Source organism: Patagioenas fasciata, chromosome 3, assembly GCF_037038585.1.
Source record: "Patagioenas fasciata isolate bPatFas1 chromosome 3, bPatFas1.hap1, whole genome shotgun sequence".
NCBI classification, from domain to species: Eukaryota; Metazoa; Chordata; class Aves; order Columbiformes; family Columbidae; genus Patagioenas; species Patagioenas fasciata.
The window spans coordinates 4,469,458-4,495,676 of record NC_092522.1 but is presented as its reverse complement, the minus strand read 5'-3'; the positions used below and the strand labels follow the sequence as shown (position 1 = coordinate 4,495,676).

The 26,219-nt window shown below is 38.4% G+C and overlaps 1 protein-coding gene across 1 annotated transcript; it reads left to right on the top strand.

Moving 5' to 3' along the window:
* Nucleotides 1-24,128, top strand: TMX4 (thioredoxin related transmembrane protein 4). The gene is made up of 8 exons (XM_065834955.2): nucleotides 1-191; nucleotides 8,588-8,703; nucleotides 13,343-13,388; nucleotides 14,477-14,605; nucleotides 15,498-15,543; nucleotides 17,183-17,284; nucleotides 19,211-19,274; nucleotides 20,975-24,128. The coding sequence occupies exons 1-8, from the start codon at nucleotides 25-27 to the stop codon at nucleotides 21,259-21,261; spliced, it is 957 nt and encodes a 318-aa protein (XP_065691027.1). The 5' UTR covers nucleotides 1-24; the 3' UTR covers nucleotides 21,262-24,128.
* The last annotated feature ends 2,091 nt before the right edge of the window (nucleotides 24,129-26,219 follow it).

Below are 26,219 nucleotides of genomic sequence, written 5' to 3'. Positions count from 1 at the left end.
CTTCCTGGGGCGCGCTGGTCGGACATGGCGGCAGCGGCTGCTCTGATCCTCGCAGCGCTGCTGGGTCTCGCCGCCTCCTCCTCCGTCTCCTCCTTCCCGGCGGGCAGCCCTGGGGAGCTGCGGAGCCGAGTGCAAGTGCTGGGCGGCTCCAACTGGAGCCTGGTGCTGCAGGGCCAGTGGATGTTGGAGTTGTGAGTAACGGCCGCTTTCCCGCCTTCCTCGGAGGCACCGGGTAGTGGAGGGAGGGAGAGGGCGGCCGGCGGCTTCCCTGTGAGAACTCGGAGCCTGTCGCGGGGAGCGGGCATGGCCGGTAACGCCTGCCCCGGCCGGAGCCGGCCCGCCCTCCCGCCAAGGCCGTGTGGGAGCAGCCGCGCAGACTCCGCGCCCCGCGATGGCCGGGCCGGGCGGGACAGTCAGTGCCCGGGATCGCCTGTCTTGAGGTGATCTGCTGAACGCAGCTTTCCTTTAGATTCTGCTGTTAAGCCCTCTTCATAAGAAGGACATTGAGGTACTAGAGAGAGTGCAGAGGAGGTGACAAAGCTGGTGAGGGGCCCGGAGCACGAGTCTGATGATGAGGGACCTGGGGCTGTTCAGCCTGGAGAAAAGGAGGCTGAGGGGAGACCTTCTTGCTCTCTACAACTACCTGAAAGGAGCTTGTAGCATGGAGGGTGTTGGTCTCTTCTCCCAAGTAGCAAGTGATAGGACAAGAGGAGGTGGCCTCAAGTTGTGCCACGGGAGGTTTGGATTGGATATTAGGAAAAAATTCTTCACGGAAAGGGTTGTTAGGCATTGAACGAGCTGCCTAGGGCAGTGGTGGAGTCACCATCCCTGTAAGGGTTTAAAAGGCATTTAGACAAAGTTCTTAGGGACATGGTTTGATGCTAGAGTTAGTTTATGGTTGGACTCAATGATCCTGAGGGTCTCTTCCAACTGGAATGATTCTGTGATTCCAGCTGTGTTAGTTAAGACATCTGCCTGCTGGGGAGCAGCGTCAGGCATTGCCCCTCGCATTGCTTTGGGACTTTCTCTGGCTTCTGTGCAGGCTAGGAAGGCTCAGTTTGGTAGGTAATGTTTAGCAGGAGTAGGTTTCCTAAGTGGTTTTACAGACCATCTGTAAACTATACTGTTAAGTTAGGAAGAAATTTTTGACCCTGAGGGTGGTGAGAGCCTGGCCCAGGTTGCCCAGAGAGGTGGTGGATGAACCATCCCTGGAGACATCCCAGGCCAGGCTGGACGGGGCTCTGAGCAACCTGAGCTGGTGAAGATGTCCCTGCTCATGGCAGGGGTGACACTGGATGGGTTTTGAAGGTCCCTTCCAACCCAAACTGTTCTATGAATATCTCAATACCCACTCACTTCTGGAGTTCTTGTTCTTCGAGGGAGACACATCAGGTTTCATTAACTTTTCAGCATGGCAGTTGCTTCGTCCCCTTGACAGCCATAGAGGTTTGCCTGTTGCCAGCAAGGGTTTTAGGTGCTTCTAACTAATTGTAGTGGTGTCATGGCCTCACTTGTGACATGATACTGTCCTTGAAATGCACATGACATTTGATGTGTGAAGGGTAGCTCACCTGCTGGTATTTAGAAGGGGGAAAAGTAGCTTGAGGGATTTCTTAATATAGTACTTAAAAGAAAAAAAAAAAAGTTGTTTAAATAGGCTCACATGATATCTGTGTGCTGTGCAGCTATGAAATAGGATATTACTGTGGTATGTGTGCTACTCCTCCTTGGAAGTGCTGGAGTTTGAAATGGACTGGGTAGCCTGGGGAACAGACTAGGTTGCCCATCAACATCTATCCAGCTGCTTTAAATTTCATTTTAGTATTTATCTGCAGTCTCTTATTAAGGGGAGAGAATGTCCCTTTCCCTAGGGCTTTACTGCTCAGGATCCTACAGGGCACCTGATGTAAATCGGGGAGCAAATGGAAACAATCTTGAAATAGTTGATTGAGAGACCGAGGGATGCCTTCTGTTGCGACTAAGGATTTGGGTTTTATTTTGAGTCTCTTTTTTATTTTTCCTTCACGTTTGTGTTCTAAAAGGTGAGCGAAGAGATGATCCTGGAGTGAGAGAAAATAAATATATTTTTTAAATTGAAGTTTTTCCACTTCTGACATCCTAGTCCCATGTGGAAGCTATTATATGAAAGTTATTGATTCATGCACAAACTGGTGAATCTTAAGGAGGAAGAAGGTTATTTATGGTGACTCAGGTTTTCTTTTTAGGAGAAAATATTTAAATAATGAGTGCTACATGCCCCTGAGGAAGAAAGAAGAGAGGAACTGACTGAAATCAGAAGTGATAGGGATAGCAACCAGTTCAAATCTTTAGTCTACTTGAAACACTGGGCTCTGGTATGGAGTGACAACTAGTGGACAATAGCAATGGTGACAAAGTTAATTTTAGTGCCAGCTGAATATGGCATATATTGCTGCGTTGCTTAAATTAGACTTATTTTATGTACAGTGTTTGATGTGAAAGGTCCTTGGTATTTTGTGGTACATTTCTAGTAGCTTTGGTTTTTCTCCTAAGTGAGAAGGAACCTTTGTCTTTCGTGAAGATGCTAACTCAATGCTGCTGTTCTTGAATTAGAGTTTGAGATTCCCAGTCATGTCTAAACAGGAGTTTGATGTCTAGTATTGATTTCTTGTGATTCTTGCAACTCTTCTCATGCTGATGGATTTTGACTTCTACTGATTTTTATCTGGCTTAGAGATAGTGATCTGAACAGTAGTCCTGTATGTGTGTGGCAGGTCTTTTGGCAAAGCTGCAATATTATTCATCAAAACATCATTTACTTAAAGAACCTCCTGTTTGTTTATAAGAACTTTGTTTTCCAAGCAGTACTTACTTTTAATGCAAATATTCTTATAGGATGTCTTGCTCTAGATTGCTTATTGGAAGCCTTCTGCCCTGGTAGGAATGGGTGCTACTACTTCTATTTAATGTTAGTTTTTCCATTTGTGGAAGTAGTGTAGGTGAGTTACTGTGTGCTACCACTTCTTTGTTTTTCTCAGGTGCATAAATAGATAAATTTAAGTCAGAAATTACTTGTATGTAGGATTTGTTGTGGGAATTTTTTTTTTTCCTACTTCATCCCTTAGGGCTTTAAGTATGGGTACTTGGCTGACTTTTTGTAAATATTCACTTACTTGTAGCTGGGAAAATTGCAGGCACTGGAAGCACTGCTGCATTTCATTGATAAAAATGTTCTGCATAACTTTGTGTCTCCGAAAGACCTTGCAACCTGTTTTACTCACTGTTACATCGCAGCACACAGATCCTTGCTGAACTTCTGGGAGTGTGATGTGGAATGAACGGTTATAAAAGGTTTCCTTTTTGTCTTATTTCTAGTCTGTAGCTGCAAGATAATGGTTCTTTAATATGAGGAATTTTCTTTTTGTCTTTATTATTAATATTGTGTCTATTAAGAAAACAGAAAAATAATTTCTGGTCTGTTTATTTAAAGGTGCATTTTGCATTTGTAAACATAGCTTATTCAAAGCTTGATTGATCTTAATTAACATCCTCTGCTCTTTGAAGTAGACTAAAACACATACCAAAAAACCCAAACCAATAATAAACTTCTTGTCTTTATACCTCTGGTTATAAATTAAACTATTTAATATTCTCCTGTTGCACCTGCACTACTTTATGTAGTTGCCCATTGGGAAGATTTCTAGTTCAGTTCCCACACTGAATGTTAAAGATCTTGGTTCCTCTTTGTTTCAGCACAGCTGTGTGTACCTGAAAAAGAATGTCTTAAATTTTAATTCTAGCCAAGTGAAAATTGAGACAAAAGTGTAATAGTCAGGTTTTCAAGACCAGCATATCATGCTTGTGGCATAACCCCATTCTTTATTTTTTCATTCTCATTTATTGTTAAACATTGCCCTGCTGTTTAGCAGAGAGGATTATCGCAAGAGTTCAGTCCTTCCAGTAGCACTTTTGGCTGTAGTTTCAAGAGACTGTGCTGAAAATCTAGCTGAATGTTTTGGTATTTATGTTTTAATGCTTTTGAACAGCTGGCTTGAGACAGTTTGTGTAAATAAATTCCCAAAGTATTCCATAAATTATTTAACAATGACTATAACTTAGGTTGAGAGTTCAATAAGATTGGGAATTTACTGTCACTTGTGAGAGTATCGTCTGTTCCTCTTGATTTGTTAGTATCCAGACTTTTCTTTGTCCTATTCTTAAAAACAAACAAACAAACAAACATGAACACCCACAAAAAAAAAAAAAATTATGTAGGGGAATGAAAATAAAGTTATCAAAACCATTTTGGTTCTGAAGCTTCTGCAGCCTTCCTGAGTTCAGAGGAAGAGATCAAATTGTCTATGGACTCTTAAACAACCAAATGTGGCTTATTATTTTACCATGCACAGAAACTGATAAAATGTGAAACTGAAGTATCCTAAGGAACAGATGCTTTACTACTATGGGAGGGGGCAAAAACATCTAGAAGGAAGTTAATCTGCTCAAGTTCTAGAAGGTTTCACATAATTTTTGAGTGATTGATGTGCTTTACATTTTAAAAATCAGTTCTCCATCCTGAAAAAACAAAATGCTTGTGAGTGGAAAGTTGTTGGCATATCTTTTTGAAGTGCAGATAGCACTCTTATCCTTTTCTTGGTTTTGGAAGTAGAGAGCTGAATAATTATGATATACCCTGCTTTGCTTGTCATCTTGTTCTTGGAAGTTTAAAATGCATTTTGTTACTGAGCTGTAGAACAAGTGAAAAATAGCACTCCAAATGTCACCTTAGAGAGAACAATTTGTCTGGCTTCTAATGCATCCCGCTGGTATGCGGCTACTTTTCCCCTTTATTCGAGTATTATTGGAAAAGATACCCATGTGAGGTTTCAGCAGCTTGTAAAAATTGCATTTAACTTCTGTGAGGCAACTGGTTGGGGCCTGTTTGGTTCAGAGGGGTTTGAGCACACTGGAGGAAACTTCTTGTCATCTTTCAGAGCATGTACTATTGTGATACATGTCTTGATAGATTACAGGGACTAAATTCTGTATCTTTGAGTACAACCTGCTCATCTGAAAAGTAGATTACAACCATATAGTTGACCTTTTGAAGTTTATCTTCTGTTGAAATTACAAAACCTCCTGTCCTGCCTCAAGACCTATCTGTATTTAGGAACAAGAACAAATCCAATGAGTCTTAAGGTAGCACCCAAAGACATTCAGGCACTTATTTTTTGGTACATTTTTAAAAATCTGTAGCAATAAGACACAACTACTTAAAAGAATGAAAGTAATAATTATTTCATTCTGATATTGTTTTTACTCTTCTATTAGGTACTGTCTCTACATTTGTACCTCTAATTTGAATAGTACTCCCAGCCTGAAATCCAGAAAATAGCTTGGCTTACCGTAAGCATTACCTTTTATAAAAGTTGTGTGTCTTGAATCGAGAAACTAAATGAGGAAACTTCCATCTCACCCATTTTGCTGTTCACTCTTCAGCAAATTCTTTCATGCCTGTATCTGTAAGCTGTTCTTCCTTTGTTTCTATATTCTTGCAAGGTTGTGGTATTGCCGTCAGAGCAATGCATTTGGGGTTGTATCCAACACTAATAGTTACCGATAATGGTAGTGAGACAGCAGATACAAGGAATCAGTTACATGCTTTTGAAAATGAGTGAATTGGTGAATTCCCTAGCCAAGCAGTTACAAGAAGAGATACACGGTATCCAACTTCAAGTCACTGGTATCAGGAGATCTTTGTAAAGTCATTATGTGTTTACTGATCAACTCTGTAGTGATATTACTGAACTGCTCAAACTGTGTTTAACTTAGGGTTTTGTGGTGGTTGGTTTTTGTATTTTTATTATTTTTTTTTTATTTATTGCAGCCTTTAGTGAAGTTGCTCGTATTTGAAAGCCACAGCTTGGTGTTTTATGCTCAGATCAGAGGACACATTGTTTTTGACTTAGCTTAAAATTTTACCTTTGGATTGCTTTCTTTATGCTCTCTGAAAAAGCCCCTGTTATTATAATGGATTGGAGTAGGAACTGGAAAACGCTTGGCCAGTTTGAAATAGTGATTTTAATCCACTTAAGTCAATTGTTCTTGCAATTGATCTGGCCAGGAGATAGATATTAGTTGCCTTATTTATAGAAGGTAGATGGTGCATGAGGGTTTTTCAGTTTAAAAACTTTGTGCTGTGTAGGAGGTCTGGTAATGTGACAAATGAGGTGTATGTTGAGAGATGTGCGATACCTGCTTGCAGCAAATTATTTGGCGGTGTGTGATTTATATTTATCTGTTGTTTTCAATCTGATTTTTAGATGGTAGAGATCAGTAAATTGCTTTTTAATGTGTAACAGGCTACTGAAAACTTTATTTCCTTAAGCAAGTGTCCAGGTCGAGCTTACCTGTTCCAACAGACTTTTTTCTGGGAAATATAAGAATGGTAGTTGTGCCATGACTCTTGTAGAAATACAAGTCAGGCGCAGTTCTGAAGGATTCATTAGAAGCCTGCATTGAAATAAAGTATCTCCTTAAGCATCAGTTCTTCAGGGCTCAAGAAGCTTTTTGTAACTTCTAATAGAAGTGACCTAAGTGTGAAGGATTTTACTCTTCTGTATCTTTCAGAAAGATAAAGTGTAAGGGGAGGTATTTTAAGACTGAGAAGGAGGCATATTAAAGCTTTCGTAATAGAATGTTTCTGTTGTTTCTAGGAGGCACTCCTGAATTCCTTAGCGCTTCAAATGCTGCGTAGCAAATGCAGACATTAAAGCTTCAGAAACGTGAGGATGTGGAAGTAAACAGCAGTAATAACTCTTGCAAAAATTTGATTGCAAGTTCTTTATTGTATATGTGGGGACAGGGAATTTCCTGGTTGGTAAAAATTAGGTGTGTAATTTCAGGAATGTAAAGCAAGTATTTTAAGCCTGATATCTGTACCAGTGTTCAGCTTGAATGGCTGAAACTTGTGGCATCATAAGTGTTTGTGGCCATACTACACCCAATACTGGCAATAAAAACTAGGAAGCCAACAGCTAAGGCTTTCTGTGGGTGTTCTGTCTCTGCCGAATTGTGTTATGGGTAGATTTTGACTCTTCTTTGAGCTAAAGAAAATGTTTATAATAATATTAGCCTTATGCATTGAATATTCCACTCAATTTCATTTAGAAGAAAGGCTTATGAATGTCAAGTGTAGACATAAATGTTGATATGGGCTGAATTTCTATTTCAAGGTCGGATAGTACCTTAAACAGGTTAAAGGGTATGTTAATCTTGAAAATCTCGTGGCATGAGTTTGACACACCTAGAGAGGCTGAATTTAGAAAACATTCTGTCTTCTGTCTTTAATTTTAAAGCAACATCAGCAGCATTATCTGATGGATGTGTGCAGTTTCTTACCTGTCAGTCAAGCTGCTGTAATAAAATTATACTCTTTTTAAAGTACGGAATCTGTCAAACTATTATTAAAAGCCCTCTGTAGGCCAGCATCACAATGAGAAGCAGCTCTGCATGCGAGGCTTATTTCCATCGTTTTTTTAAGAGATACTGAGTGGCTGTTTCTTGGCAGGATAAGATTTATGTGCTGTTTTCAGATATTCTCACATCAAGTGATGTTGATTCAAAAAACCACAGTACTGGCTTTTATATTTAAAATGGTTCAGTAGAGTACAACAGATTTAAATTGTTTTCTTTTAGATGCCAGTTGACAAGATTTATTTTTAAATATCTATGTTTCAAAACTACTGTAAAGCACTTGGGGTAAATTTGATTCTTCCTCTTCTGTGAGAAAACACCTGGCTTAGGTTCTGTCTTATTCAAGTGAAACATCTTTGGGTGGCTCGAGGGATCTGTCTGCAACCACTAAGAAAGCAAGTGTTCCTCATCAGAAGACATCCAGACAGGAAATTGCCACTTTTTAGGTCATATAGTAGTACTGGCAGACAAACTGAAGGTGTAAGGGAGTAGTTGTTCTGTTTTCATGTTTGTATTATCAATAACAACTGCAAACTTGGTTTGATTATTCCAATACATAGTATAAAAAAACTCAGCTCTTGAAACATGTTTTCTTATTTTGCTGAAAATAATTCTTATGTAAAAGAAGACTTGAGGAAGACAGGCAGCACAGCAGGAGGAATTTGATGTGCACTCTTTAAGTCTCTGAAGAGTGCTATCAAAAAGGGCATGCTTTGATGTATTGAGTAGTGGGCTAAGACAAATGTAATTTCTAGAAGTTTTGAGGTGTGGAAAATCAATACAGGATGTTAAATTGAAGGATACCGCTTCAGAGGACAACCTGGCTTCAATAACTCAGGCAGCTGCCATGGAAGAAGATGTAGTTCATATGTAAATAGAATAAGTCATGAGTGGTGAGGGCTTTGGATGTGAATTTCTCAAATCTGTGGAGATTTGTTTTTGTTTAGTAACATGAGGCGGAAGTAGGGATTGATACAAAACTACTTGATTATCTTCTACAGTTTTTCTTAATGAACTCTACTGAATGTCTTTTCCTGTGTGATTGATGTGTTTATATTTTTGCTGTACAGTAAATCAATTTGAATGTCTATAAGCATAAGAATATTAAATATAACCTGTCTTCCCCCTTTAGCTATGCTCCTTGGTGTCCAGCTTGTCAACAGATTGAACCGACATGGGAGAGCTTTGCAAAGGAAAGCGAACATCTAGATATCACTGTGGGAAAGGTGGACATCACTCAGGAACCAGGTATAGTATTAAATAAGCTGTTTTAAAAAGAATTCTTCAGTGTAATTACCACTTAGTATCTGAGAGTATGCTTTATTTTATTGGAGTACCTGGGATACCAGCCACATCAGAGAAGAGGTTTCTAAATCAAAATAACGTTATCCACATTTTGTTCTCCATATAGTACATATCTGAGAGCTTATGTTTATAAACTCAATTTGAAGGATTAAAGAATTGGGGGAGTGATCTGGTTTAATACTGTATTAAAATGGACTTAATCTCGGTTTTAATCTATTTCACTGAAAGCTGTTGCCTGTCTCATTCCTCTCTCCAAACCGTGCAGAAGAATCCAGTTCTGTAGCCTCCAGTCACTGAGCGTTTCAGGGTGTGGTAACATTACCACAGTATGAACCTGCTTTAATAAATTCTTAACGGTTTCCAGGGTCTTGCTCATTTATGGTCTTGCTTAATTGTAGTAGCGCTATAAAGATATTGTTTTCTGTTGGTAATGCACATATGCAAATGTGTTTACAAGAAGGGTTAAAAAAACCCATGAATAAAATCTTATTTATTCCTTTAGCAACTCTCTTCAAAGTTCTCAGTGTGTGTCTGTGTAAGCAGTACCAATATTTTTTAAACCCCTACACCCCTTGGGAATGCTTCCTGCTTGTTTTGGCTTTGAGGGGATAAAAGATTTCATCAGCGGTATCAAAAGACTGTCAGAGTTAAGAAGAGAAGGAATTTAAGTTCACAAGTAAAGGCCACCTGTTCTAGACCTTTTGTAGATTAATGTTTTGTTAAAAGTTTAGAAGTATACAAAAGCTCTGCCAAAAAGCTGATGTGGGGCTCTCTTTTAATAAACTGTTAATGATTAATAGGTGCACTAAACAGATGAGTTTGAATATTAAAATATTTTGCAGAGGTGTAAACTTAGCTTCTGCACATTAACCAAGTACTAGTTACTCTGGAATTAAGGCTGCAAATGGAGATCCATTCTAATCCTATCTTGTTATTTTCTCCCAATTAGAGATTCTTTTGTTTATGCAGTATCCAAATAAAAGGATTTCACTCTTGATTCTGGCATTTGGATGTGTCCGTAGCTTAAAAATGCGCTTTCAGAAGTTAAGTGGTAAAAGTGAAATGCTTGATATTTTGAATAATTCTTCCTGGTAAAGAACTTGAATAGAAGTATTGGGACCTGAAGGGATGAGGTACTTGATACTTTCTTTTGGTCTAAATTTTTCTGACTGCTGAGTGATGCCAGATTAAGACCTCAAATGTGACTTTTAACCAGAAGTTCCTTAAAGATTTGAATTTCTAATGTTGCTGAGAGTCTTGACCTCTGAGTATGTTTGACCTTTGTAAGTCAAAGGACTGACCCAAATTAATGAATTTGTACCTAAGCACGCATTATATGCCTACAATATCCAGTTCAGCACAAAGCATGATAACTTTAGGCGCTTCTGAAACTAATGAATACTCAAACTGGAAAACAAAGATTTATTACAGATTTAACCTTTGGTGCTGATGTAATTCTGAAGGTATATGAGCTCCTTTGGAATCTTGCCAAAGTTTTGAGGTATTTTTATATATAGGCTTATGCTTCAGCTTTTCAATTGGTGTGCTTAAGTGTTCTAGCTCCTGCTTTTTGCTTGCACCATGGTACCTTAATAAGCTTTGGTTATGTAACCCCTTCATCAAATTGAAAGTAGTCAAAATGCGTTAAATTAGGGGAAAACCACTAAATGAGTGCAGAGTTGCGTAAAATTGCACTTCCAAAACCTGCAGGAGAAAGTAGCCATTCATGGTGCTTAATTACAGCAGATGCCCAGAGAATAAATCCACCAGAGCCTTAATGGATTTACAGCATATTTCAGTCACTTGATGTACTAGTTTTAAAGTGCTCATTCTTCCCTCATCTTTTCTGTTGAAACATTCAGTATTTCAAGAGCAAGTAATGGAGGCACTTCTGGGTCTCAAAGATCTGAATATTTGCGGTGCCTTTCTTAGGCTTCCATGCACAACATTTACCTGTGATTTAAAACAGGACTTCTTGGGTTTTCTGTAATCTTTGAGTACTTGTTTAATGAAAGCAGTTTAATTTTTAGATGGAACCTATATTTGTGTAATTTGGGGGACGTGTGCAAATACTGAAGGCTTTTTCCTATTCCTAATTGTTGACTTTATAATGGATGTATATCAGTTTTTGATTTGCAAACAAGGACAGATGCTTTACTGTATTTCAAGTTAATTTACTAGCCAGTACAAGCTTGTATTAAATACCTATGAAACCAATTTGCTGTCTGTTCTTAGCTTTTTGTAGCTGGCTCACATCTGGTTTTACTGATCTAAGCACATGCCTTAGATAAATAACACACCTCCAACTAAAGCTCTGGGGATGCTTAGATGCATTTTGGCATCAGATTTTATAGTTTATAGATTTCATTGTTCCTTCTGACACCATTGGTACTTGCTCTAGGATAGGCTACTTCTAAGAGATATTTTTAAGCAAGCTATTTTATTTTCTGTTTGCTTGACTAGCATTTGTAAGAATTTCAGAGTGTCTTTCAGTGTTCCCATGACTTTTTCTGCTCTTAAGCTTATTATGTTCTTTATGGCTCTCCACCTAGTTTTTCTTGTGCAGCTGTGCTTTCTGCTTGATTAATTCTACTATTACAGTTGTGTTTTTGTTTACTTTATATCTCCCTCTGCTTGCACTGCTTTTAGCTGTTTTATAAACATTTCCATTACCCTGCCTCTCATAGCAATAAAGGCAGAAAGCTGAAAAATTGAAATGAAGATTACGTCCTTTTTGGAATTTAAAGATGCTTGCACTTTGCTTTATTTACAAATCTTTTAAAAACCCCGCAAACAACAAAAAACCCACAAGCCTTTTTTCCCTGTTCCGTAAGGGAATTCACACTAGGAGAAGTATTACTACTGAAACTTTTAAAGATACCTGATCTACTTCAGGCTGGTACATCTCCATCTTCAAAGGCAGAGACTCCTGCTGTAATATTTTTCTGTGGCTTGCTTCCTGATGCAGAAAGCTGTTAACTTTATTGAAAGCTGAATAAAGACTTAGTTCCTCAAAAGATTATCATAGAACTTTCTAAAAGGAAAAGTTCAATAACTGATTTGTATTCTACGTTGGAACTGTATGTGAATGGCGATTGCTAGTTGGAGGAACATAGCCCTTACTGATGGAGTTAGGCTGCATGTCTAGAGGTTGGTAATCCCTGTATTAGTAGCACATTTTTAATTTCTGAAGTCTTTAAGTTGGATGTGTTGAATAGCTAATAATATTACTAGGCACTAAGGTGAGTTCTTCCTCTCACTTGCAGGTTTTCTGATTGTCAGGAGGTGGTAGTGTCAAGTAGCCCTGCATTCCCTCAGATTTGAGAGCAGGGAGACAGTGATATTTTCACACAGCCGGCCTGATTATGAGAGGTTTGGGAGCTTTTTCCTTGCAATGAAATCATATCCTGAGAGATTTTCTCTGGTGTACCTAACCCAGGAGTGAAGCTGGAAGTGCTTGCACCTTTTGCTCTGTAGCGGAACTGAGTGCAAGGCCAGGGAACTCCAAACATCTTCCATCTTACAAGCTGCTTTTTGATGATTGGGACAATTTCTCTGTCCTGTGAGTTGCATTGTGTTGTCACTCTCTAGGTTCATACTTATAAAAAGATTATTCTGTATTTGCCAGTCAGTGAAATACGCACTTCCAATGTGGGGATCAATTCCAGGCTCTTGAAGCCCTACTACAGCCTTTCCTTGTCCTTTCTGCTATCTTCTGTCTGATGCTCAAAATGCTGACATGACCCACCCTTCTGTATGGTGTGAGAAGTTATTCTCAAGGTTTACATTTGCAGAGACATTGCAAGCTTTATTATCAATCTGTTGGCATCCCAGTTGTATTTACCTAGAGAGGAATGATGGATGGGAAGGAAGATAAGAACCTAGAAACATCCCAAACTTTGTCTTGCTATGGTCATGTTTATGAGATTGAGCCTTCCTGCAGCATATAAGAACAGACTGGTTGTGCAGTGTACATGGATTATTTGAAAAAAAGCAAACAAACAAATATGAGGATTAATTTATTTAATGACTTGAAGTATCTGAGATCTGAAACATGCAGCTCTAAATAATTTAAAATCAGCTAGAGGATGAATTAAAATCAGGGGCCAGAGTTTATAAGCCATTGTTGTCATTGTTATTGTTTATGGCCTGACTTTCTAGATGAAACAAAGGTCATCTGGATAAGACTGCACACAGACACAAGCACACAGCATCCTGGAATCTGGGTGCGTTTGTGTGGCTGCTCTTTCTCTTGGTTGGAGGGATACACTGCTGGTCTGGTCACAACCTTCAGCTGTATGCAAATACTGAGTAGTGAAATCCAGGTAGAAAGACTATCTTGGAGTAAACATTCTTCAAGGTAAGCATTTTACCCTGATTTGTCAACAGTATTTAGTGTCTGTCACTGTAGCGTTTCCAAAGACAAACTGTAAACCTGTATTCACAAAACAATGGTGCGAGCTATGCAGTCTGCTGCTTTAGTCTACAAATACAAATCTGTAGGTGTTTATAGATAAACCTGATTACTGAGAAATTTCAGTTTTACTTAACTGCTTATTGTGGTTTTTGTTTCCCTTTCTAGGTTTGAGTGGTCGTTTCTTTGTCACAACGCTTCCTACAATTTACCAGTAAGTGTATCCTACTGGAAGCCATTGTTTCTTCCAGTACATATAATTTTTCTGTTGTCTTGTTCGAACAGTGGCATGGAAGCTGTAATGAACAACTGGCTTATGTCACTCTTGTCAGTCTCTAAAATGTTTTTTGTGAACTCTCAATACACTTAATGAATGTAAATTATGTATTTAGCTTATAGTGGAAGGTTCTACACAGTTTTGTACCTAGATAAGTCCTCCTTTAGAAGTCTGGAAACAATATTTAATAACATTTGTAAAAACTGGTGCAAGTTTTTGGTGTTGCCTTGTGGAAACCTCACGGTACGTAAGCAAACACACTTGTCCTTCTACAAGTGTCACTAGAAGTTCTCATTTGAATAACTGATTGTGTAGGTTGCATATGACAGGACAGATATCTTGCACTGTTTGAGGTGTGGCTTCTCTTACTGCTGGAATTCTTCATCCGTTGACTCCTACTTGTCACTTATTTTAAACTGTAACTCTGAAATACAAATTAAAATTAAGGAATACAGACTTTAGGTTTCACTTCATAGTTGGAGCTTTGACTGTACAATGAAGTCCTCATCTGAGGCTTTTCTTTAGTTTAAGTGACTTTTACTATGTTCCTCTGTTATCAAGACTGTTAAAAATGGATCAGAAAGACATTTGCTGTATCTCTTCACCAGTGAGATGTCATTCTTTAAATACTGAACCCTTTATTAAGTCATGGTATTGTGAGTCATGCGTGTATATATATATACATCCATCTATATGCACACTTAATTCTGAATTGTGTCTAAAACTTGGTTGTTAACCTCATGCTTTATAATTGCTGTAGTGCAAGTGAATATTTGAGAAAAATAGCGGGTTTAATAAATTGTGAAGCTTTATGCTGCTTAAAAACAGAGACCTTCCATCATGGATTACAGTTTCAAAACCTATTGAAAATGCTTAGATGTTAAACTTTCTGAACAAGTCAGTCTGAACGGATTTGAGTTTTGGAGGTGGGGGTTTTGGTGTGGTGGGGTTTTTTTTGTGTGGCTTTGGGTTTTGTTTTGTTTTTCTCATAGATATCTGTGTTAATGTATATTTCTGGTTTTTAGTGCAAATGATGGAGTATTTCGCAGATACCGAGGCTCAAGGACATTGGAAGATCTTCAAGGTTACGTGTTAGAGCGAAAATGGGAAGCTGTGGAGCCTGTAGCAGGATGGAAGTCTCCATCTTCTATAATGTAACACTTTGTTTTTTATTAACAAGAAACATGTTTTATAGCTCATTATTCATTAAGGGTGCTGTGTTGACAGCTTGGAGACAAAAGGCCTTTATTCCCTAGACGTGTAGGCTTTGCAGAAGCAATCTGTATTGACAGCCTGCCTTCCAGTTTCTCACCTTTAAAAGCAGTTTATTTTCTGCATTTGCTTTTGTTCGTGCCTGCTAAGGCTTGTTTATATCATCTCTGAAAGTATATAAAGATGTACATCCACCAAGTATTATGTAAGGGTCAGTTTCAGTATCTGCTGAGTATTGGAAACAAATGTGTGTTTGTGTAGATTATTACTTTGACTTCTGGCTACTTCAGGCAGGCAGCCTTTAGCTTTAGGAATTTCTCATTTATTTGTTTACAAGAAAGTCTTGTGTCCTTCGGAATAGGAAACAGTGCAGTGCTTATACAACCTATCAGAATTTGTTTTCACAGCATTGAATTTACTTTGAAATAGCGTAGAATGCTTGCATGATGTGAAGGATGAAGGGAAGATGCAAATGGCTAAAGCTTTTGTGTGTAAGGTCATGGCAAAGATCCCTTGGGTGTCCTTACTTTTCGTGTGAAAAGGAGAAAGAGCTGTGTGATATTTGGTAATGAGAGAGGAGCTACAGGACTGGAGTTGGTATTTCTTGATTACGCTCAAGTGCCATTTTTCAAGTCACTATTTCAATACTTTGGCTTAAATGAATATAATACAGAGAAAATGTATTTGTTTGCAGTGGTCTCCTGACAATTACTAGAGGCTGAATGGCATTAGAAGTCTATAGATAGAATCTTTTTCTTGTTTCTGGGCAGTTTCCTGTGTATCTCAGCTCCTATTTGTCTTAGAACCTGTTCCTTCCTTGTCTTTGTTTTCTAGGATGCATGGGATGGCAGGATTATTTCATCTCTCTGGATGGATCAGGGTAACTATGTTGTATTGCTTTCCATACCCCGTTTTATGCTTAGAATAATAATCTTTTTAGAAGTCAAAACCTAACTGAATATTTTTATTATCCTCTTATGCGAGTCAAATTTTCCTTACATTTACTGTACTTTGGGTGTGGAGTATCTTTGCACTATAAATTTGGTGGTGCTAATAGGCTGTACCAAAACTGGCAGTTTGGTTGTAAAGATTATCATCAATACTGAAAATACTATTCTTATTATCTTGGCATAGTAAAAATGTTCTATTAAAGTGTGCTAACATGATAAAGTAGTTTTTTGAGAGCTGCTGCAAAAATGGCAGTAAACATCAGGAATGCGGTAGGATCTACCAGGTTCTCTCACTGAGTAAGATTCCAAAAGGTGATATCCAAGTTCATTTTCAGACCTGTGAATCCTGCTCCTCTGCAGTTCATTGTCATCTAGTGTATCGTACAGGACAAGAGACTGTAATGGGTTTATTTTTAGGAAGAACTTCTGCATCTGGATTTCAAACCGTCAAATGCTATTTGCATAGGAACAGAACAAATGTGGACAGTAATTCTCAGAAGTAAAGAAGAAATGCTTAGTGTACACTGGAGTACGCTTTGAACTTAATGATGTTTAAAGACACTTTCTTTAGGGAGCTACCAAAGCTTTTCCTGTAGTGTACAAATGCTGAGAATTTTCAGACCTTCCCAATTGCAGTCAGGAAACATCCTCTCTTTTAAAATCTTCAAATGTAGCCAAAATTGAGAGACTATATTTGGTTGTAGAAAAAGTATCATAAATTGTAGCAAAAATGTATCATAAGATGCTACAAAAAATAAATGTGATAGAGTTTAATCTAAGTCTGTATCACTTCCAATAAGCATCTGACTATCCCAGAATCAAGGAAAACTTTCAGTTATTAGGTTTCCTGTGCAAACCATCTTTGATTCTTTCTTTTCACTGGATAGTATTAACTTTCTATAGCCTTCTGGTGTTTCTATTCCACGGTTGCTGTGTAATGATGTTGTTTCTGTCTAGTTTCCTTCCTGAAAGATTAAATGCTCTGGGAAGAAACCTTCTCTAATTTGCTTTCTGCTTTGATGAATATTTCAGCTGTACATTTCCTCACTCTTCTTGCTGTGGTCTCCTTTTTATGCTTTAATAAGTGTTGGAAGCTGTTCTGACATTTAAAAAAAAAAAGACCATGAAATTGCAATATTGAAGCTTCTGTAAATGTTGATTGTGGTTGTTTTTTAATGGGTGTACTCTTGGAAGAAATCTAATGTAATAATTTACTTCCTACCAGACTTGATGTGCTGTTTGGATCAGTCAATTGAATTTGTAGGTTTAAATAACAGGCTTCAGTTTCAAAACAATCTTAAGATTGTATTTGGATTGTTCTCTTCAAATTTCTAAGTGAAATTAGTTATTCAGTGTCTGCTTAGAATGGGTGGCTTCTTTTAAGAACTGAAGAGCTCAGTTTTAGTTAATCAATGAATTCCCAAATTTAAGTATGTATTTGGATCTTGTGCGGCTTAAAACATCTATCACTCAGCTTCCCAGATGTAACTGGGGATAGAGCTCTGGATGATGGTAGGAAGTCATAAGTGGTGTTAGCTATGAATTTATTAAGTATCTTCTTATTTCCAGCAAATTCACAGCTACCTCACTGGCACTCTTGGAATGCATGTCTGGGTTTCTTATGCAATCTTCATCTTAGCAACCTTATTGATTGGCCTGTTCCTGGGTCTGGTAAGAAACTCTATAACTTTTTCTTAGTTACTTAGAACATTTGTGAAAAAAATAATGAACTTTGCTGATAAGGTTTACTGAAGAACCTTATTTTAAATTGCTTTTTAATGATGCATGTAATTAAAACTCTAAAGCGCTCAGTACTGCAGGTCTGCTCTCTAGTGCTGTGCATTCTGGTAGAGCTTAAGACCAGTTCACTCAGATAAATGAACCTTTTTATGAAAGTCATGCCTCAATTTAGATCTGTTTAGTCTGTCCGCTAAACTAGTGACTTTTATATTGTTCCTTTATATTTAAGATTTTTTTGTATTTGAGGATTGAGTGTGTGTTGTCAGAATTGTGTAAGGACTCCAACTTTATTTGTGGAGAGATGTTTATGAGCTGGAGTGCGACTGTATTTGTGGGGTTAGCAGTGTAAGTTTGCTGCTGCACTGTTATTCCATGAAAGGATGAAAGTGTTTTCTGAAAGGCTTTGAGGATTGGGGGTTTTAACTGATTTACTTTCTTTCAGGACGTGACTTTGTGGTTACAGCTTGGTTTTAATAAAATCTGACTTCACTTCTTTCTCCCCTGTGATCTTTTGGTTTGAGTTCTCATTAGTAATTGAGAAATCTGACTTTTTTGTTACTAACCGGACCTGGTGCATTCATATATCAATGTCGAAAACATCGAGAAGGTTATTCAAACAAGCCTGTTAGTTATGTATGTGAATGTTAAGGACAATATCCCATGTGTTTCATCAGTGGAAACAGTTCAAAGTTGCTTTATCTGTGGAGCTGGGATTATTTCCTCTCAGAATATTTGAAAGTTGTGGGTCTATGACCTCTTAAGTATCAATATTAAATGAGAAACTGAGCTGGAAAAGGAGATATAGATGGTAATAGAAGTTAGTTGCTTGGTCCACAACCCTGTTCTGCAACTGCAAAGACAGTTTAAAACAGTTCTGCTGGTAACTGGTTTAGCTCGCTGCTAGATTGCTGTTCTATGTAGGAAGTATAAAGGTTGTTTCTGGTACTTGGATCTCAGCCCTTCAGCTCATATATTAGTGTTAGTGAAATAAAGAAAAACTGCATAGCAAGTGTTTCTCAATAGTACACGGAATTGATTTCAAAGCGGGGTGTGTGTGTATTTAGGCAAAACCATTTTTTTTATATATAATATGTATACAGATTGGTACATATGAGCAAATATCTTTCACCATGCAATTTAAACAGCTGCATTTTTCTAGATGGTAGGTTTTCAGCACCAAATGAGTGCAAATCAAATTAGCATAACTAGGACCAAATGAGTATCATTTGAAAAAACAAAACAAAACCTATCCATCTTCTTCCTTCACTAAAAAAATACTTGGAAAAGCTGAAAATCTAAAATTCATCTCTCAGCTCTTCTGAAAAGCTTTTCAATGATTGAAATGTATTTCTTTAACATAGTGTGTGACAAAGAGATTATACTGAAAATAATGCAAAGCAATAAGACACAAACATCTTCCTTGCATTTTGATTGTGTGTTCTACACTAAGCTGAAATAAACACAAAAGGTGAAAACACTTATCATGTATGAGGGAGCAAGGGGTATAACATCCCGAAATAGAGAGAACCTTGACTGAGATTGTTTCATAAGTTTTAAAGAAATAAAAATTCTCAAGTATGTTGTGGGCCTCTCTTCTTAAGATGCAAGTTGTTTCAGTACTGAATAAATTTAGGGAAGTAGGAGGCAGAAAATTTGTAGCAGAAAGCAGAGAATGTTCATTGATATACTCTGAGAACACACTTTTTTCCATCTTTTTATTTAGCTCTTATCTCTGAGCAAGATAATATAATTTTCTAAATTTTACATCTATCTAAAAAGAATGAGTAGGAAAATACTTAATAGTGTAGGGACTGCTGGGAAGATTTGCTAATAAATGCCTTTTTTTCCTTTCCACAGATACTGGTTTTGATTTCAGACTGCCTGTGCCCATCCAAGGCAAGACACACAGTGGAAACATCCGGTAAGAACTGAAGTGAATGAGATAACATAGGTTTAAATGTAAACTTGTAGCAGAGGGGGCAATACAGTGTAAAGAACTTAAAAGTGAACCAATAATCCAGGTATTCATTTTAGTCGCACTGACAAAAATTGATATCACAGAATCCCAGCATGTCAGGGATTGGAAGGGACCTCAAAAGCTCATCCAGTGCAATCCCCCTGCCGGGGCAGGAACACCCAGCTGAGGTTCCACAGGAAGGTGTCCAGGTGGGTTTGAATGTCTGCAGAGAAGGAGACTCCACAACCTCCCTGGGCAGCCTGGGCCAGTGTCTGTCACCCTTACTGAGAAGTAGTTCCTTCTCAGATTTAAGTGGAACCTCTTGTGTTCCAGTTTGTACCCATTACCCCTTGTCCTATCACTGGTTGTCACCGAGAAGAGCCTGGCTCCATCCTCCTGACACTCACCCTTTAGATATTTGTAAACATGAATGAGGTCACCCCTCAGTCTCCTCTTCTCCAAGCTCCAGAGCCCCAGCTCCCTCAGCCTTTCCTCACACGGGAGATGCTCCACTCCCTTCAACATCTTTGTTGCCCTGCACTGGACTCTCTCCAGCAGTTCCCTGTCCTTCTGGAACTGAGGGGCCTGGAACTGGACACAATATTCCAGATGTGGGGCTCTAAAATATGAATGTCAAAATATCTACCTGGAAAAAAGCGAACACAACAGTAATTTGTTCTAGCTTCCACAGCTATGAAGAGTCTAAAAGCCTTCAAAATGAGTAAGTTTGAAGAAAGATAGCAGGGTTTGCGTATTTTATGCAGGTGCATATTCACTAGACCTGTTGCTAAGTATAGAAAGGGATTTGCTTTGGTAGTTCATTTTCACATCCTAATGTGCACTCTGTATATCGTGTTAGGAGATGCACCATTCTAAACTTGTAGAATTTTTAACATAATTTGTGGTTGGGGAGAGAAGGAGATAGAGGGAATCAAGAGAATCTAGAGACTGCAGGTAGGGGAGCAGAGGAAGGTGTTGCATCTTGTTCAAATAAAACATCTTCCTGATCCTTAGAGAGGGTTTCTGAGTAGTATTCTGCTCCCTGTGAACATGCAAGGCAAAAAACTTGCGCATGAAATCAAGTCTCTTGTCAGCACCAGATATATATTAAGTTTCATAACACCTCTTGGTACATTTGTGCTATTAAGTGAAGTCAAAACTTAACCGTGATTAAAAATTCATTTTTTTAATCGTGTGCTTTTGTGTGTCTTGATCTGTGACACTTGCCACTAAGGCTTTAGCCAAATCTAGAACTCATAAGTGTGCAAAATTACCATCTTCAAGATCTTGCGTGCTCATCACTATCAAAAGAACACCACACCTGTGCCTACGTGTGTGTGTGCTGTCCAGTTGGACTCAGCAGCAGCTGGTACCTGACAGTGCTTACCAGCATCTCAGTACTTGCTTGATAATGAAACCTCTTCAAGGAGCCAAGTAAAATTGATCTGTCCTTAGTTTGTAACTCGGTGGAACAAAATGAAAACTGTCTGTGCCCAATAGGCAAGAAACTGGAAATAACTGAAAACCAAGGAAGATGTAGTCCCATACAAGTTTTTAATAACAACGTTCATGAATATTTCAGAATACATATGTGGTGATGTAGCTTTAAAATACATTGCTCTGAGATTCAGTCTAACTTCAGTATTTGAAACTCTTTTGTTCAGAAGAAGCAATTACGAAGGATGATGTGGAGAACGCAGCCTTAGAAGAACCGGAGGAGGCTGCAGAGCTTTTGGCAGATGATGCGGAAGAGGCTGCAGATGTAAAAGATCTCTCAGATGGAGAAGATGCAGCACATTCAAGCGCTGATGACTCAGAGGAGGATTTAGCACTTGCAAAAGAATCAGGGGAAGAAGAAATGGAAGACTTAAGCGAACAACCTGCAGCTGATGCAGAGACTGAAAGCTCAGTAAGGCAGCGTAAAAGTCAGGCGGCTGATAGCGGACTATAGCTGCTTCAGTGGTGTGTTTTGTACACTCGGACCAAAGAAGCATCAGACACTTCATCTGAACCTGAAGCTCATGCTTGATTTGTTTGTGTTTACACAAAACCTCTGCTCTGTCAGCAGGCTTCTGTTTTTTCAAGCTGATACTCACTCGTTGGGTTTGTTTTATAAGCACATATGATGTATATTGTATCCCTTTAGCCATGACAATCAAAATATGCATATCTTGTCTAAAGTCTTCTCAGAGAAAAGAGGTGTCACAGCGTCAGTTCACTGGTTATGAAATGGTCACATCTACTGTGTTCAAAGTATTGACCTAAACAAGATCAGGACTTTTTACAGTAGCTTGGCAAGACTGGCACTTTTCTGTCTCAATGTTTATTGTTTGCAAATGCTTCAGAAGCACCAGATAAGTGATACAGCAGTAAAAGAAGGCACCTTACTCTAGTCCTCTGTTAAAAATGTTGTGTATGATGGGCTTATTTTTATCACTTGCAACTGAAGAACCTTTCTCTTTCATTTTTATTAGTTTGTTTTTAAAGTTTATAGCACATTACGCTGCATTCCCTGGACTTCTCAGTTTTTATTAATTCGGAAGTGTACTGCACAGCTTAAGCTTTTCAGCTGAGCTTTTTTTGACCCAAGGAGTTGAAAACCTCAGGCTGATACAGAGTGGCAGCTAAATGTTTAAAATACATTGGAGCTTTTAAAAGGCTTAAAAAATTGTTTCCATTGGGGGGACTTTCGCCAAAGCATTGACTTATAAAATTTTCCTTCAAGAGACCGTAGCAACAAGCATTTGCTTTGCAGTCAGTAGGTTCTATATTTTTTGCCAATACAAGCTTGTCATATGCATCCAACTTGGAAAGAACTTGAACTGCTTGACTAATATTAACTGCAGAGACACTTAAGGTTTTACCTTTGATTGCTTCTCTACTTTTTGTCACCGGGATTGGCACGTTTGGAAAAGGGAAGGACACGGGTGGGGAGAAGCTTTTGGTTTTGCTGCTTTTATCAGGATAAATGTGTATGTGTTGAACTGTGTAAAGTGCAAATGGCTTGTCAGACAACATTAGGTTAAAATACTTCAGTCACTGAAGACATATGAGTATTTCCCTTCTTTGACTTGGTTAATATATAAGGCTTTTTTTGGTAAGGAATACCTACAGTGAGATCCTATGTGTCCCTATTTTATATGTGATCATGTGCATAAGATGTGTCTTAATCTTGGTTTTATTGTTTTGTTTGGGTTTTTTTAAGTTATATATTGCATAAACCTTACTAACGTGCATGAATTTCATCTTGTTTCTCAAGAATAAAGAGTAATCGGAGATGAAATAGCCTCTTATTACGAGAGACAAATTGCAAGTGCAAAATGCTGCTTTCCTTTGAGACTGAGATTAATAGGGCAAATTCGTGTTGAAAGTTGGGGTTTAGGGATTTTTGGATGCTCATAAAGAGTGTATTTACTAGGAAAGCTTAACTTTTCCTGACTCTGTCATTTCATATTTTCTTGGAAGTATATGGTAGAAACTCTGCATTTGTCTGTTACAGCTGTGTAAAGAACAAAATTACACTGCATATATTGCATATCAACTTTCTTAAGGAACATTCTCAGTCTGGGGCTTGAATTTCATATAGTGGACACATGTAAATATGGGTTTGTGTACGTGAAAATGTACAGTTGATAATATATACATTGCACAATAATGAGAACGGTTTTCTTGTGTTACCTGGATGTTGTTTCTTGTAACTGAACAATTATAGTAGCTTGTGGACTGTGGGACTCAGTAGCAGTTCAGATACACACCAGCTTCACCAGCTTGCTTTTTTTAATTTATCTGAGCTTGTATTTGCAAAAATTAAGTAAACTCCCACTGTAGTCTAGAGGGAAGAACCGTGCATCTAAAAGCTCAGAGTACAGATTTGTTGTTTCCATGATGTATTTGTTTTTTTTTCATTATCTGTGTATCAGGAGCTCATAGAACTCTGAATGGAAAATGAGATTTTTAACCAGGTTTCATGAGACAACCAGAAGTCAGTGTGTATATTCAGTTACGTGAACATGCATGAAATAAGATTAGATGTAGCCCCTCAGTCATGGATCCAAAACTATGAGAAACTGCAAAATGTGGTAGTGTATCCAGCACAGATTGAGGGCAACAATGACTTTGGTTGTGTACCAAAGAGGATATTTTGTACTGCACAGGGTTTTATGCTACTCGGTGTGTAGGTGGGAACGTATCGATATTAAGTTTTGATACAGTTTCTCTTCACTTTTTCAATATTTTGGACTGTTTAAAGAGGTTTTCACTTTAAAAGATACAGAACATCCTTAGAACTACCAGTGGCATTGCTGTATGCTGTTGGGGATGTGAATTATTTAAAAAGTCAAGTGTACCTCTTTTCAGTGCTCAAGGTGAGGTGTTTGGGCTTTTTGAATATTTAGATAGATACGGTGTTCTCACAAGGGTTGGATTGCATTCTGGTGTCTTTGAATTTAAAAACCAAACAAAACCACAAACTGCAAGCAGCACTTTGTCCTACAAGATATGAAATGCTCTGAGAAAGATCAGAAGCTCCTTTGTGTGGTGATTCTCTAAAGTCTCCGCTTATATTTTCTCAGAATTTGCACGTTGCTGTTAAGTTTGGATTACTTATGATGGAAAATACTTAATATCTTCATTTTAGTAGACCTAACTCCAATATCACTGTGATGTTCAAGGATTGAGTAAGCCAGCAGCCAGTAAGGACAGTTCATCTCTCCATAATGTCTTGTGAATCTGGAAATGAGCTTCTAAGGTTTCTCGGAACTAATATATATGTCGTTGCTCCTGTGTTTTCATAAATAAAGTAACGAACATTAACGCCAACTTGGGTTTGAGTGTATTTGGAGTCAATTATTACAAAGATCTCTAAATTGTGATTAAGACTTTAAAAAAAACAGGTGCTATGCAACCATTGTTATCTCAAAATGAGTTTTGCATTTGCAGGAAAACTTGTAGCATGATATTGGAGATCTTCAACTTTGAGTAATGCTTATCTGGCAAACAAGTGGCAAATGCTGTAAAGTATCAACCTTTTGTGCAATCTGAGCGTTTTGTAGTCTCCGTTCTCTGTTGTGATTTATTTCAAAAAATGGAACTTGTTCTTGCAATCCCGGTATAGACAAAACGTCCTTGGAGAAGCTGCTGCCGACACTGTGCAAAACATTTGGATCAAGGATGGGGCTGTAAGGGCTGTCAGCTAGAGCTGGGTGTCAAAAATGACTGGAGATTCTTGAGAAGCGATTTACATTTCAAATGGGATGTGAGCCTTTTTGAAAACCAATCGCTGATGGATCTGAACAGAAATGCTTAAAAGTCATTAAAAAAATCCAGGGGGTTATTTTTTAAAGACGTTGTCTTTGCAAAATTACAAACCTATACTGTGGGCATTTTTACAGAAATTCCGTATACATTTTGTATTTGTGATCTCATAGTTACTTTTCATTTTCTCCATGTTTAGATGGCTCATCTAAAAGTTGTTTTCTTTCAATGTGATATCCCAGTTAAGAATAGAGGTTGTGACTTGTGAAGATTCCTTAAACCCTTTAAAAGAAGTCTTTGCATTAATGAATTGCTTCCTTGTTACGTGAGTGGAAAAATGCTTGGACGTGCACGCCTGTGCTGAGGTTTTTGCTGTAGTAACTCTGGGTTGAGCACTACGCTCCCAAAGGTACAAAATGCAACTGGTGCTCAAATGTGAACTGCTGGGCTTCAATAGTCTAATTCTGAGCTCTTGGGGGCTTTGCCTTTATATTGGGTTTGTTTTTCCCCTCTTGAGAAATCTGCTGCCCAAAATTGTGCACTAAATCTCTCTGGGATTTGGAGGATGGTTGTATATTTGCCATTCAATTCGGTTTCCTTCTTTGCCATTGCATTGATTTGCTGATGTCAAGTTGAAGAAGAAATGGTACCAAAGAAAACCCTGGCGAGCGTTTGTTTCATTGTTTTAGTATTTAATCAGCTGCTACATGTTCTGTCTCACAATGTGAGAATATGCAATTTTCCCCATTGAAACCGGACAGGTGGAATACTACAGGCAAAATCCAATTGGGTTTTGAAAATTACTTTAAGCATTCAGGCAAACAAGCTGTATTTTTATAGAGGAAAATGATTGATGTGAGTTACTCATTGAAAACACCATATAGTGTTCGCCATCTGGAAATCGGTGTTTTCTGCCTTTATTTGAAGAAATTCACAAATGCTCATGGAGAATTTGGATGTCAGAGCAGCCACTTATATAAGTAACATTAGTTGATAAATCAGCTTTGCACAACAGCCTCAAGAAACAGGTAGTCATTGGGACATGGAAATATTTTAACTTTCTATGGCAGTTAACTTCTACAGTTAAACTTTAGTGCAGTTCACTGAGGTGAGGAAAATCCCGGCTGACTCATCTTTCACCGTGGAGGTTTCGCAGGTGGACAGGACACAGTTATGTTCCCTCTGATCCTGCAGTAGGACGCGGGTTCAGGCTAAAACGCTGTGTAGAGATCTCCCTCTCTTCAGCAAATACTATATGTAAGGACAAGCATGTTGTGATACAACACTTTTTTGACTTTTAACTGGGGTGCTTTCTAAGCCAGAAGCTGTATCTCCATGTTTAACAGCCCCCTGTGGGGTTTTTGTTATGGAATTTGCCTGTTTTTGAAATAAAACACAGTTTCCTCCACAGCACCTGGATGAGCTGAGCTGCAATTGCGTGACACAGTTCTTCGGTGCTAATTCCCCGGTGACCTGCCAAAGCAACAAGTGAGAAACAGTAGATATGGGAGAGGGTGTTAACACTACCCCGTTTGTATATTCATTTTTCTCCCCTCTTTTTTTCCTCTCCCGTAATCACTTGTGAATGTTTCAATTGAATTGTGCCTTGACTTAGTGAGGTTTGCTGTGGCTGCTTGGGCAGACTCTTTGCTTTTG